The 12,565-nt window shown below is 36.9% G+C and overlaps 1 protein-coding gene across 2 annotated transcripts in view; it reads right to left on the bottom strand.

Moving 5' to 3' along the window:
- LOC131777013 (uncharacterized) overlaps positions 1 to 12,565 on the bottom strand; it is a 31,248-nt gene that overhangs the window by 7,824 nt on the left and 10,859 nt on the right. For both annotated transcript variants that reach the window (XM_066164460.1, XM_066164459.1), the window contains 2 exons: positions 7,328 to 7,791; positions 6,535 to 6,614 (listed from right to left, as the gene is read on the bottom strand). In XM_066164460.1, coding sequence (XP_066020557.1) covers positions 6,535 to 6,614; positions 7,328 to 7,773 — 526 coding nt within the window. In that variant the 5' untranslated portion in view covers positions 7,774 to 7,791. The remainder of the gene's footprint in view (positions 1 to 6,534; positions 6,615 to 7,327; positions 7,792 to 12,565) is intronic.

Raw genomic sequence — 12,565 nt, 5'->3', positions numbered from 1 at the left:
CTCGCTTCTAAACAAAATAATTCAAGAATTTAGAAAGCGAAAACTCAAGCTTTCTTCTTTCCGACAGGAAAATATCTTAATTTACGCGTACGTAGACTGGCCCTTTATTTATGATTGCAACTATCGGGATTTTCAGTTCACAGGGAAGTAACTAGGGCTTGATTTAAGTATTTTAAAAAACCGCATGTAATACCATATTTTGAAAATTGACTCAATGCATAAGATTAATAACTTGTTATACAGATATTAGATTGAAATAAAATCACAATTAACTTTCTCTTAATATTCATGCAACCTTAGTTACTCTGCCCATATACCATCCAATGCTCAGTAGTTCTCGACAACTTTAATAATTTCACGTCTGCCCTGCACTGCTGGCTCCTTTCTGGGAGTTTTAAAGAGAATGAGGAGAAGGGATGCAAGAAAGAAAAGTTTAAGATAGCCTTTTTCATTCTGAGTTTCGCTGCTTGTTGTCCTGGCTAAGTTCATATAAGCAATTTTACATAATGGATGATCTGAAACAAGGCAAACCAAGGTAATCATTAAATGAATGAAGGGGGTAAGTTTATAGAGAAACTGTGGAACTCTGGAGCTCTAGAAAAAAAAGATATCTTTTAATCGTAATTCTTAATCCTTACAGTATTAGCGTCAACTTTAGAAACTCTTTAAGGTTGCCAATTTATAAAATAAATTCAGGTAACAAACCAAAATATCTTGTAAGATGATCATAATCATATATGAGGTTGATTATGGTCACACAATTTATAAATCTACGGAGATATGAGAACCAATTATTTGGTTTAAAGAAAAAGAGAGTAACGTCACCTTTATAATGTTGCCAGCTTTGAAAACAACGCAACCATACAACATATTTTCCACAACTGAGGCTGCCATCACACTTGCAAAGGTATTTCACTAATTGCTAATTCCTCCAGTGTCATTTACATAGCCTGATATTTCCTTAACGACAAGTCTAGTCGTTCTAGTCTCTATAGTCTGTTTGTTTTTTTCCCTATCTCAATATATATCGCGCTTTACTTCCACGTATCGAGCACTGTACAACGGAAAAATCAAAACAGGCTTCTTACCATGTAGTTGGACAGTTTTATATATATAAAACCATTTAACTACATGGTAGAGATATGAAATGGCACAAGTGAGACCATTTCATATCATTTCATAACCATTTCAGTTCCTTTACATAGTTATCCGAAACATCTCCGGTCACGAGCCTCGTTTCAGACCTTATGACCCCTATATTTAGCCATTTATCTACTTCGTTTTGAACCATAAGTTTCCCTAAATTGGCCACAAAATAGGAACCAATTTTCATCGTCTCTAAGGAAAGAATTAGCCTCAGATGGGCTGATTTGGCCACCCAAAAATGTTATTTCGACCCCCCGTGAATTCTTTACGGTTATCCTATACAGGGCCGGCCGAAACAATCGGGCAAAAACAACTCTTTTCTGGAGGGGCCAGATTAGACACAAATGAAAACTGTACTTTACTAACCGAAACGGCCTTATTTTTGGGGCCAAAACATATCTTTACCCATCACGGCGTTATTTTTAATAATCGAGCATGAGGGCCGAAGTCGTGGCAGTAAGGACAGAGCGTAGCGAGGTCCATACAAAATCGAGCGAGTGCAAATAATACTCGGTATAGGTTCAAGAAAGGGAGGTTATAGTAAGTAGTTTATTATACGGCACTCGGGCGAAACTTGTTTATTTGGAATTAGCCGGCTTTTGTGAAGAAAAATGCACGCTTTATGACCATTTCGGTGGGAACAGTCCTTATAGCAAAATACGGACCAAGTAAGAACCAATCACAACGTTTGGATTTACCTCATGCAGGACTGTCTTAATTATTAATATTCCCCTTTACACTCTACACTTCTGTGATCAGGGTATAACCAATCACAACGTTTGGATTTACCTCATGCAGGACTGTCTTGCTACACAACAATTTGATAAGCAAAGTGATAACGCTGAAGCGATTATCATGAATTAAATGACAGTAAATGTTACGATAACCATGAATATATAACTATTCAAATATTAATCCTGAAAAGCAGTCCTATGTACACTGTAAAATGATCAATTGATGCCTAACAGTGTGGATTGCCGTCAGCTGAAATTTTTACTCCTTAATGGCTTATTCCTGCACCACAGTAGTGTAGAGCAGGAAAGAAAGATTATGAATATGTGAGATAGACATCAAAATTTTTGCGATTTGCATTGGTAACACTTGCATTGCCCCTAGAGGGCTTCCAGTAATTATTATGAATGTAGTTGTCGTAGTTCTGGTCTCTTTTTCTGAGAGGATTTTGAGACATTTTAGTTGACTTAAAATTTCATATGACCAAACTTTTGTCATTTCGTCGAGCAACATACTACTCTCTGCACGCTAACTTTATTTTTTTAATAAAAAAAAATAACTCAAAAATTAATCGATAGAGACATTCACATGCGTGTACTGTAAAATGATCAATCTTAGCCTAAGAGTAACGATCCATCTGCAAAAAAAAAGCTTCACCACTAACTGGCCTATACCTTAATCACAATAGTGCAGAGCAAAGGAAACAAATAATCATGAGATGCACTGCACCTTCCTTGAACTATAAACTAACAATCAATACCTAACAGTAAAGATTCCTCAGCTAAAAGCTTTGCTCCTAACTGACATATACCTTAATCACAATAGTATAGAGCAGAGGATAAAATTAGTCATTAGGCTAAGATTGATCATTTTACAGTACACGCATGTGCAATGTCTCTATCGATTAATTTTTGAGTTATTTTTTTTATTAAAAAAATAAAGTTAGCGTGCAGAGAGTAGTATGTTGCTCGCACCAATCACATCGCCGCATTTAGGGTATGTATCTCGCACCAATCCGAGCGTCGTTTTTGTTCTTTGGTTTGAGAGGTGTTCAGCTTCAACGAAGTAATGGGGGATTCGGTGAGAGCGGTTCGCAAAACGAAATCATCATTTAGAATGAGAAATGTTGGCTTTATCGCGCTTCATGAGAAATGCGATACTACTCGACAGATGAAAGATATCAGATTACCTATCAGATTACTCATGCTGTGAAAATGGTGGATAGTTGTTTGAGAGAAAATGGAGTTATGTGCATTGTAGCATGATCATGGTTATTGTTGCTTCACGACGAGGGTGAGTGGAAAAATGTTGATACAAATATTTCTTGAAGTGTTGATGAATTGCACCAAACATTTTGATTTGAACAGTTCTTTAACGGCAAGCTGAGTTGTAAGATTTCATGATTTGTCGAGGGTACCGATTATATTTTTCTGCATTGGTTTACTCGCTGCTATCTCTAGATGAATGTCTAAGGAAAATTAACTATGGACAACGTTGTGTATGTTTTCGATGCCTGGAGAAAGTGATCTTGCGGAGTCGTTTGTGTTTGGCCAATGACGAATTTAGATACCATCGTTAGCATGTTTACTTGATTTTATTAACTGGAATGAATGTTATACGGAGGTAAGTTAATATGATGTGATCTAATAACGTCGAAAATATATCGAGTCGAAGGAAAAGTTTCGGTCTCGGTCCGCATTCTTGTCAACAAACTAAACACATACCGCCTAAAAAGATGATAACACGGACCACGTGCAAAGCTGTCAATTGTTTCTCGAATGCTACGCATGTTAAATATTCAATAGTGACATCTCGTCATTTACGTCTACTTTTATTACGTGGGGTAAAATCTGTACAGACACCAACCAACTAGCGCGCAAAGTGAGAAGGCTATATGGAGGCTTGAAATTATATTACGATCGATTTTCATCAAGAAATAGGACAGGAATATTCCAAAATATTGCAAATAATTGTGAACGCTGATCGCGAAAAAAGCGATTGCGTGACGCTCGGTAAGTTGTAAGATGACATGTTACCACACACCAAACGAAAAAACTCTTTAGATTCTCAGTCTGCATTTTTTACCCACTCTGCAGTCTGCAATCTACATTCTGTATCTGGTCTTCAGCCTGCAGTCTTCATTTTGCACTAATATGTAGCCGTGGCAAAATACAGTTTATTTTTGGTTACAGTTCTCTTGCAAAACCAATTTCCAACTTTCTGATAATTTTGGAAGTTTCTAGAGATTTCTAGAATATGGCAGCTTTATTCCAGAATCCTAATTTGGTTTTTTTCTAGAAAACATTTTCCCAGTTTTTCCAAGTTTTAAGTTCTTTCAAAAGCTGGAAATAGCTGGAATTTAACGCATCTATTGGCTGCTGCCTGCTTGCAGGAAACTGGAATAAGCTAGAAATATGAGGTAATTTACCGTTAACAACTGGGTTGAAAACATAAATCGGCCACCGTAAAGGGTAAAAAAGCTGACGATTAGCTTTTTTACCCTTTACGGCGGCCAATTTTCGTTTTACCCTCTCCTAGAAATTGTCAGCTTAGTCAGCTTCATTCTATTCTAAGGTCTTAAAAAAGAAATTGAAGATAGCGACTTAGCAAATATTGAATATCCCAGCAGCTTGAAATGGCACATGACGCTTGTAACTTCACAATAGCAGCGGGGAATGTCTCAAAAAGAGTTTGTTCTGGATAAATGATATCTCGTCCATATAGGAAATTAATGCTGATGGCTCCGATCAGTTGTAGCTTCGAAAGTTTTTCTCAAAGCCGCCATGTTATCACCTACGATCGCGTACGTAAGAGCTGTCGTTATAGCGATCACCTGGTCAGCGGTGAAATTCGTCGGCATTTGGTAAACAACCATAACGGATCAGCGGTTGCTTCGGCCGCTTGCTTCACAAAAAATTCGAAGTGTGTCCAGAGCATCCATCACTTTGTAGCGGAGGACTTTGTGACGGATTTTTTGTGTGTTAACTTTGCAAGAAAGAGTGATGCTTGGGCAGAATGGGCGCAAAGCAAACAAGAATAATAACGATCTGGCAAACCTTACTCCCGAACAATTTCACACGTCTTTATTTTCGACCCATCCCAGGATGTGATATTTATCGCCGACTTAGAAGTGACCGCAGTTTTTTTCCGCCTCACTTACATGTGTCGGGAGGCTTTGAAGATCGAGGCGTAACACAATAGACGCTATTCTTATGTAGTGACATGTAAATGAGTGGCTGGGTATTCTGCAGTTGCTCCGAATTTTGACTTCAAACAGATTTTCGATCCACTTTGTCACCTGACTGAATTTGATGGTTTTTTCATTCTTAACTTTATGTCTGTGTTCTCTTGTTAATGACTTTTTCATGTCAAAACTAGAGTCAGACTTTAGCTGAAAAGAAATGTTTCTGTATTAGGTAGGCATAGATCTTATTCAGATTACACCTTAAGAAGAAATGAATAGAAAAAATGCGATATTTCACTGAAGAAATGTTAAAATGCTCAATATCTCTCCAAATTTTCAAACATGCAGCATGTCTAGTTTTTACTACTACAATGATTGCTAATGGTGGAAGTATTGTAGACAGCTAAATTACATCCGGTTTCATGTTTTGTTGAAAATAAGGTCAATGAGGTGTTTAAACCCCTCAAGACACTGAAGAGTCAGTTGCCACCTTAGATGGACCTTGGCCTCGGCCATCCAAAAGTTAGCTTGCAGCATTGGAGAATGCTGTTAAAAATATTTCAGAAAACAAACAGGACCTTAATCCTTGGTTTTAAAGAAGGCCAGAGCAAATAAAGAAAGTAAGGCCAAATACAGAGGACAAGAACAGAGAAAGCTATGAGAAACATTTTATTGTCCTTGTTTGTTTTTTTTTTAATCAAAAAAGACAATTTTTTCTTCAGTTTCGGTTCAGGACAGTCATAGTGACAAAGAAAAGATTTTGGTATGTAAAAAAAATTATATTTTGGATAATTCATTTTTACTGTATAGAATTTCAAATCGATTTGTGCAGGGTATTGCTGGCAAAAAAACACGATACTTGTTTTTGTTGGGCGTGTGAATGCTACAAACACAAAGTCTGTTAAGATTCATGGTAGATTACGGGCTTAGCCTTGTTGTATACGTCTAATAAATTAGTTGGATTGGTTGAATGGCAAGTAAAACTTATTATGGTCATTAGAGTGAGTCATCATGAAGTAAACACCTCAAAAAGTTGGAATAAATGCTACAAAAAATCTTGAAAATCTGGAATATGCTCGAAAAAGCTGGAAATTGTTAGATTATCTTAATCACCACTTCTTTCAGGAGCATGAAAGATGTCTAATCAATGTAGGTCCATGTATTCTGAACAACTCCAAGCTATGTGTTCACCCTTGCAAAACAAAAATCCATGGCTACATATAGACTAGCAGCTTAGTTCGTACTTTCTCTGAATTTGGAAGCTATTAGATCATGCAATAGCATATGTTTTTGATATATTTCAAATAAGGTGTTCACCTTTACAAAACAAAAATTCATGGCTACATACAGACTAGCAACTTAAATTTGCACTTTCTCTGAATTTGGAGGCTATTAGATCATGCAGTAGTGCATGTTTTTGAGATATTGCATTATATGAACGTCTATAAACATTCACAGAGCACATGTCTCACCGGCTTCCTGATCCCTCTCTTTTTCTGCTTCTTCTTCTCCGTGGGACACAACTTCAGGATTGGAATTCACAGTTTCTTTGCTGAAAATGCAACATTTCATTACACAATATGAAAACCATGTTCTCAAAAAATATAGCTCTTACATATTAAATAAGTATTTTTTTCTTTTTGTTAAAATGGAGGTCAATGCATTGTGATGATGGGTATATATCAACAGTAACAAATAAAATAAATAAACTCAGCTAATAAGAACTCTTGAAGCATATTGAATCTTACATGAGAATATATCATTTTAAACAAAAAATCCACATACATTGAGTAATTAATCTTCCATTTTGATTCTGAGCAATTTGTATTTTTGCAAGAGATTAGAGGCTAGTGAACTGTATAGTCACTTAAAACTTCATGGATCTTCATTTAGAGCTTGAGACAAAAATGTCATCAAAATTTTCCTGCAAAAAGGTCGTTAGCATATCTAAAAGAGTTAATAGAGAACTCAGTAATGCATTTGAACTGCAGGGTAAAGACATGTTCACAGTGTCGTTAACAGAGCAAAATCAATGTGCGTATATTCTCCATACTGTTCTATGTATATTTCCCAAAGTAGAGATAAGGAGAGTTTGTTTAACAATCAAGAGCTTCTTTAGTTTCTGATCGTTTCCTTTGTTCTCCTGACTTTAATGTGACTGCTTGCTAAAATGAATGCCTGTTGAGGTATGAAGGGAAGGCCTGGCCAGTCACCTGACTTACAGACCACTACATGTCACCTTTTAAATAAAAACAACTCATTTACCTCATTTCAGTCCCAGCCACATTGGGAATTTCCTTCATGAGAGTTACTTCCAGTTTGGCATCGCAGCCAATTTTCCTCAACTCATTTTCCAATGCTTCCTTAACTTTTCCATCCTCAAAGTCTTGTTGAAACTTTGAATATTTCTCCTGTGATCCACAATCTAAGTGAATGATAAGTGACCCAATTGTGACATCTGTAACATTACCATAAACTTTAAGAGCCTGTTGAAATGTATCTATAACCTTGTCTTGGTTCTCAAGGAAAAAAGCTACTAAGCCTCTAGTCGTGGAAATTGTACTCCAACCGACGGCAGCCACCAACATTTTAACTGACCAAACATCAGTAGTCTCTGCCTCAGTCCCTCCAGCTGTCTTCATGTTAGTGGTAGTACCACTAACACTTGGTCTGGCACTTTTAGCTGCATCTCTTTCGATTTCACTGGCCATATTTGAAAACTGCTTACTCTGCCAAACACAAATATCAATTCAGATTAGATTTTGACGAGCATTACAGGTTACCCTATGGGCAGGGCTCATGTTACAAGAGTGTCTCTTGTTAGTTTGTGGGAAAAAAACGATAATTTCCTTACAGCTTCCAAATGAATATGATTTTATACAAAAGTACTCACTGCCCCTTCTTACTCCATTATCCTCTGTCAAGTCATGCTGTTGTTACAAGAACAATGAAAATATCGAGAATTTATCTCCTGTTCGATACCCGTAATCTTGTATGATTCCTCTGCAGTGGCTGACAGGTTGTAGTTCTATATGCGACTCCCACAAGAGCACTCATGCTAGTAAAGAAACTTCAGAGCTGAAGGGTTGTGGCACCCTTTCAAGGGCGGTGAGAGAACTTTTGAAAAATTGTTGACCTTGCCATTTTTGAATCTGATATCGTCAGCCTTTGTGTTGAGTCCCAAATTTCACTTTTACGTGAATTCCTGGAGATGTGGGGTCTTTACTTACAGCAGGGTTTCTCGTTTGAAAGGAAGGTGTACAGCTTATCAGAGTTAAGATGTGAGCATGTGAGCGAGGAAATTTTAATTAGTCGTTAAGAGCACCGGTACTTAGTGATTATCTGAGTATAGTGGCGGTAAAATAGTTGTTGTTTGGGGTAAATAGTTTGGTCTCAGTCTTGCATATCAAGCCAGTGGCCTCGGTGTCTTCCGAGTCTTGATATAAGATCGATATCTTTTTGCCTTAAATACCATTATTAGAAACATTTAAGTGTCTGAAATTAGGTGCTTAAGTTATTACCAGTGTGTAACTTAAATTTTACCCTCATGAGTATATCCAACGATGCAATTGCTTAGGCGAAAGTAAAATTCACAGCGTAAAGAAGCAACAGTGCTGCGTAGTGAGAATTGGGCAACAGACTACAACTTAAAAGGTTGAAATGAATTACTTTTAGCCTTTCTTTTGCTAATTGTTCTTTTCAAACTGAACTGTTTTCGAACAATTCCGCGAAGCGTGACTGGATTAATTCACGTTATGTTGGAAATAAACTTTGTTTTTGTGCTTGCATTTGCCCAAGTTTTTTTTTATGCAATTATTGGTTTATCCTCTGACTTTTTTCTCTTGGTATGCCAGAGATGTAGGTTTCTCACATATGAATACAGAGCTGAAGAAAGCATTTGTTATGCAGTGTGAAGACCCTTTTCAGGGGTGGTGGGGGGATTGTTTTTTTTTCAGAGTATTGACTTGATTGAATTTTGTTTTGCGGGTTAAGGGTTGTAGCAGGGTAAGTCTTTTGCCAAACAGGCAGTCTTCTTACTTTTTCCTTTTTCTTAGTTGACAAAAGTTTCAGGCTGAGATACATGTAGCTTTGAATTATGAACAGCCCTAAGTGCTAGGGTGTTGACTTTTAACCAAAAGAAAGCAAAAAGTCACTACCAAAGGTTCTTACCAGATGAACTATTAATTTTATGGGGTTGTGGTTATGCTTGTGAGATATACTTTAGCATATTTTGTACTATTACCTCCCAATTTGTTTGTTTCCATTTGGAGTTAGTGGGCTAGCATACTTTAGTTAATACATTTTGGTTTATTGGTTAGAGTGGTTTCACTACACCTGGTGATAACTAAGTAACTGTTAGTGTTTAGAGTATTTTTCATTTTCCGTGAATGAATAGGGTAATTAATAGTTAGTGGTGTGCTGTGAATTTTTTTTGTTTTCTTTTGTTCATTATCAACTACTATAAACTAAATAGTCATTTATTTATTTCATGGGCAAATGAATATCGCTCTAAAAGATGTTAAGAAACAAAAGGTCACAAAGCATTTAGCATCTAATAACATTTATGTAATTCATCAGCAGTACCCAGGCTTATTGAAACCACTGTAATCAAAACCACTATTTTTATTCGCTATTGAATGAAAATAAAAATTTAGTTTGTAGCATTTGATAATGAAAAAAAATTCAGGGTCCACTAATTACCGTCATTACAAATTTTCATTTGCATATGAAAATGATCTAAGTGTCTTCATTCTGTTTATATGCAGTGCGGTACTTTGGGAAGAACACATGTACTTTGAGGCTGCCCTCTACCACACAAATCTCTAGCATGAGAATCAAATATTTGAACCCCATATTACTATTACAATAGGTTGCAACAGCAATACACTTTACTGTTAATATGAAATTGGTGTAGTTTTCAGATATGAGCAACTCAAAGGATCTTCGTAAAGACGTACAGTACTGATATCCCTCTATAGTAATTTCTTTGTGAACAGTACCTCAGTGTTGGTAATTCTGACTGTATTCAATGTGCCTGTCTTACTAATTGTGACAAACTTGAATAAAGCTGATTTCCAATATTCATTATTTTTATAAGATCATTTGCAGAGCAGATCCCTTGTGTTATTGTAAATCAAAGAACACAAACTCGTTGCAACACATTGTTGTCTTGCATTCTGTCCAAAAACTAATTCGTTATCGTCACAGTATAGAGCTACTATTGTTTTACTAGGGTCAACATATGTCTATGGTTGCAATAATTTCCTACATGAGCCTCATTCTTGCAAGAATAGATCGGTTTGTTACAAGAAAACAATGTTAAATATCGACTGGCGAATTCTCTCACGACAGTTAAACTTAAGTGTCCTTTTATTTAATAGTTTTTTTAGCATTAACAAAACAGTACAATGCAGATGACATAGGGATACATGAGAGAATACGTCCATAGACAAATTTTCTAACCTTTCTGCTCTTGTTCCTTAACCTTTTCAAACTTCGTATTGGTATTCTACCTGGTTCACAACGCATACACGATGAGATTTGCGTCTATGCCTCTCTCGATAAACATCAGCTCAGTTGATATAGCATGTTTCTCGATGAAAGGTTCACTCACACATGTTCGTTCATAAAGAGATCTCTCATAACGTTCACGGACCGACCCGTTCCGAAAACGCTCGACATCTTTTAGAGTGGGTCTACCGCGAGCGATATCTGCATATTTTTTCTGCGTTTTGAGCATACTATACACAATGTCTGTGCTGATTTTTCACAACAAAAGCTTCTCTTCGGTGATATATATATAACGTAAACTTTACGCCAGTATTATAATTTCATTATATATTAATTTATTATAATTAATCTACCGATTGGGTTAGTGGGCTGTAGGCTGTGTTAGTCGCATATTACGCCGTTATATATATTCCTTTCCTTTCGTCCACCATTGCCATGTGCTTATTAGTCAAAACGTCGCGCATGCGTCGGAGTTAAAAGGTTGCGCATGCGTAATGAGGACTTGACTGCGATTTGCGACCGAACGAAAAAAGAAACGAAGCCGGAATTTCAACTCAGGCGTCTCTTTTGGAAAGCCCGAGTAAAAACAAAACAAAGCAATCAGACAAAAAACCCTCAAGCCTTTTTTAAGGGATCTACAGGTATGATTTCAAATGTTTCGAAATCAAAACCTCGAGAAAAAACCTTGCGACGCCCCTTCTACTCCAAATGGCCGGGCTCTCACAATTATTAAGCAAGGCTGCACGCACTTCCCCATGAACAAACCTGTATCTAAAACAGTTTGGAATAGTTATATAGATCTATGTTTTTAAATGTTTCTAGGAAGTTATTAAATAAATCTTAGATAGTCATCATTTTCGTGATAACATTGTACAACCCATCTTTTTATTATTACACAAAGCATCTCTTTAGCTTGGTATTTTTAGTTGTATTCTTAACTTTGTTCACTTCATATTAAAACACAATGGTTTACAGAACATACGTTTGATCGTCCTTTTAGGTGTCTGTGACCGTACAATGGCATCTCTCTGTCTTTCTCTTCAACCTGATTTTAAATCTTTCGGTTTAAGCGGTAATTCGTAGAGGGAATATTTTTCTGAGGTACGTTCATGGGGAGGGGCTGGCAGCCTTGCCTAATAATTTTGAGAGCCCATTTGCAGTAGAAGGGGCGTCGCAAGGTTTTTTCTCAAGGTGTGATTTCGAAACCCTTGAAATCAAACTTGTAGATCCCTTAATAGCCCGCGTGGCATGAGGGTTATTTTTTTCTGATTGCTTTGTTTTTTTTTCTAAGGTTGCTGCAAACTTCAGTTGGAGGTCTGGATGAACCACGTATTTTTCGCCCAGGCCCCTTGCGACCTTTAGTCCACTCTTCTCGATAAAAACGACATTGTCGGATTGCTTTAGAAATTATTGTAAAGAAATAAGTATAGTCACATGATTTAAGGTTATGGTGCATTTTACAATTATCGCTTTTTTACTTCTAAGTAAGCTCTGTAGGTACGCAGTTGCGCACGTGCAAACAGGTAAGGAGAAATGTGTTCGAATTCCGTCGGAGCCTGAATTTCTTTCAGGTTTTTTTCAGCAATTGTTTAAAAGGAACGCAGCAGCGAGGATCACTGCGTTACTTGACTTTCATCCCCAGGTCAAATGAAATTTATTTCAGTTAGAATTGTGAAATATTTAAGCGTAGCCCTTGTCTAAAAACAGACTATTTTAAAGACATGGGAAAAAACGAAAAACCCATCACTTATCCTATAATATGCCGAAAATCACCTTTCTGAGGACCTGAATATTAAAATTTTTGGGGGGAGGCATGCCCCACTGACCTCCTAGGATGGTGGAGCGGGATTTGCTATCCATACACGCGAACGTTTTACTTCTGAGTGAGGTGAGTAGTTTACTAGCCTTGTAACGTATCCACGATAGTCATGCCTTTTAATTGCCGCCTTCACTCTGTTGATAGTGCTAGTCAATACAATGAACAGGAGTGAA

Source organism: Pocillopora verrucosa, chromosome 3 (assembly GCF_036669915.1).
Source record: "Pocillopora verrucosa isolate sample1 chromosome 3, ASM3666991v2, whole genome shotgun sequence".
Taxonomy (NCBI): Eukaryota; Metazoa; Cnidaria; class Anthozoa; order Scleractinia; family Pocilloporidae; genus Pocillopora; species Pocillopora verrucosa.
This window is presented reverse-complemented; position numbering and strand designations above follow the sequence as displayed.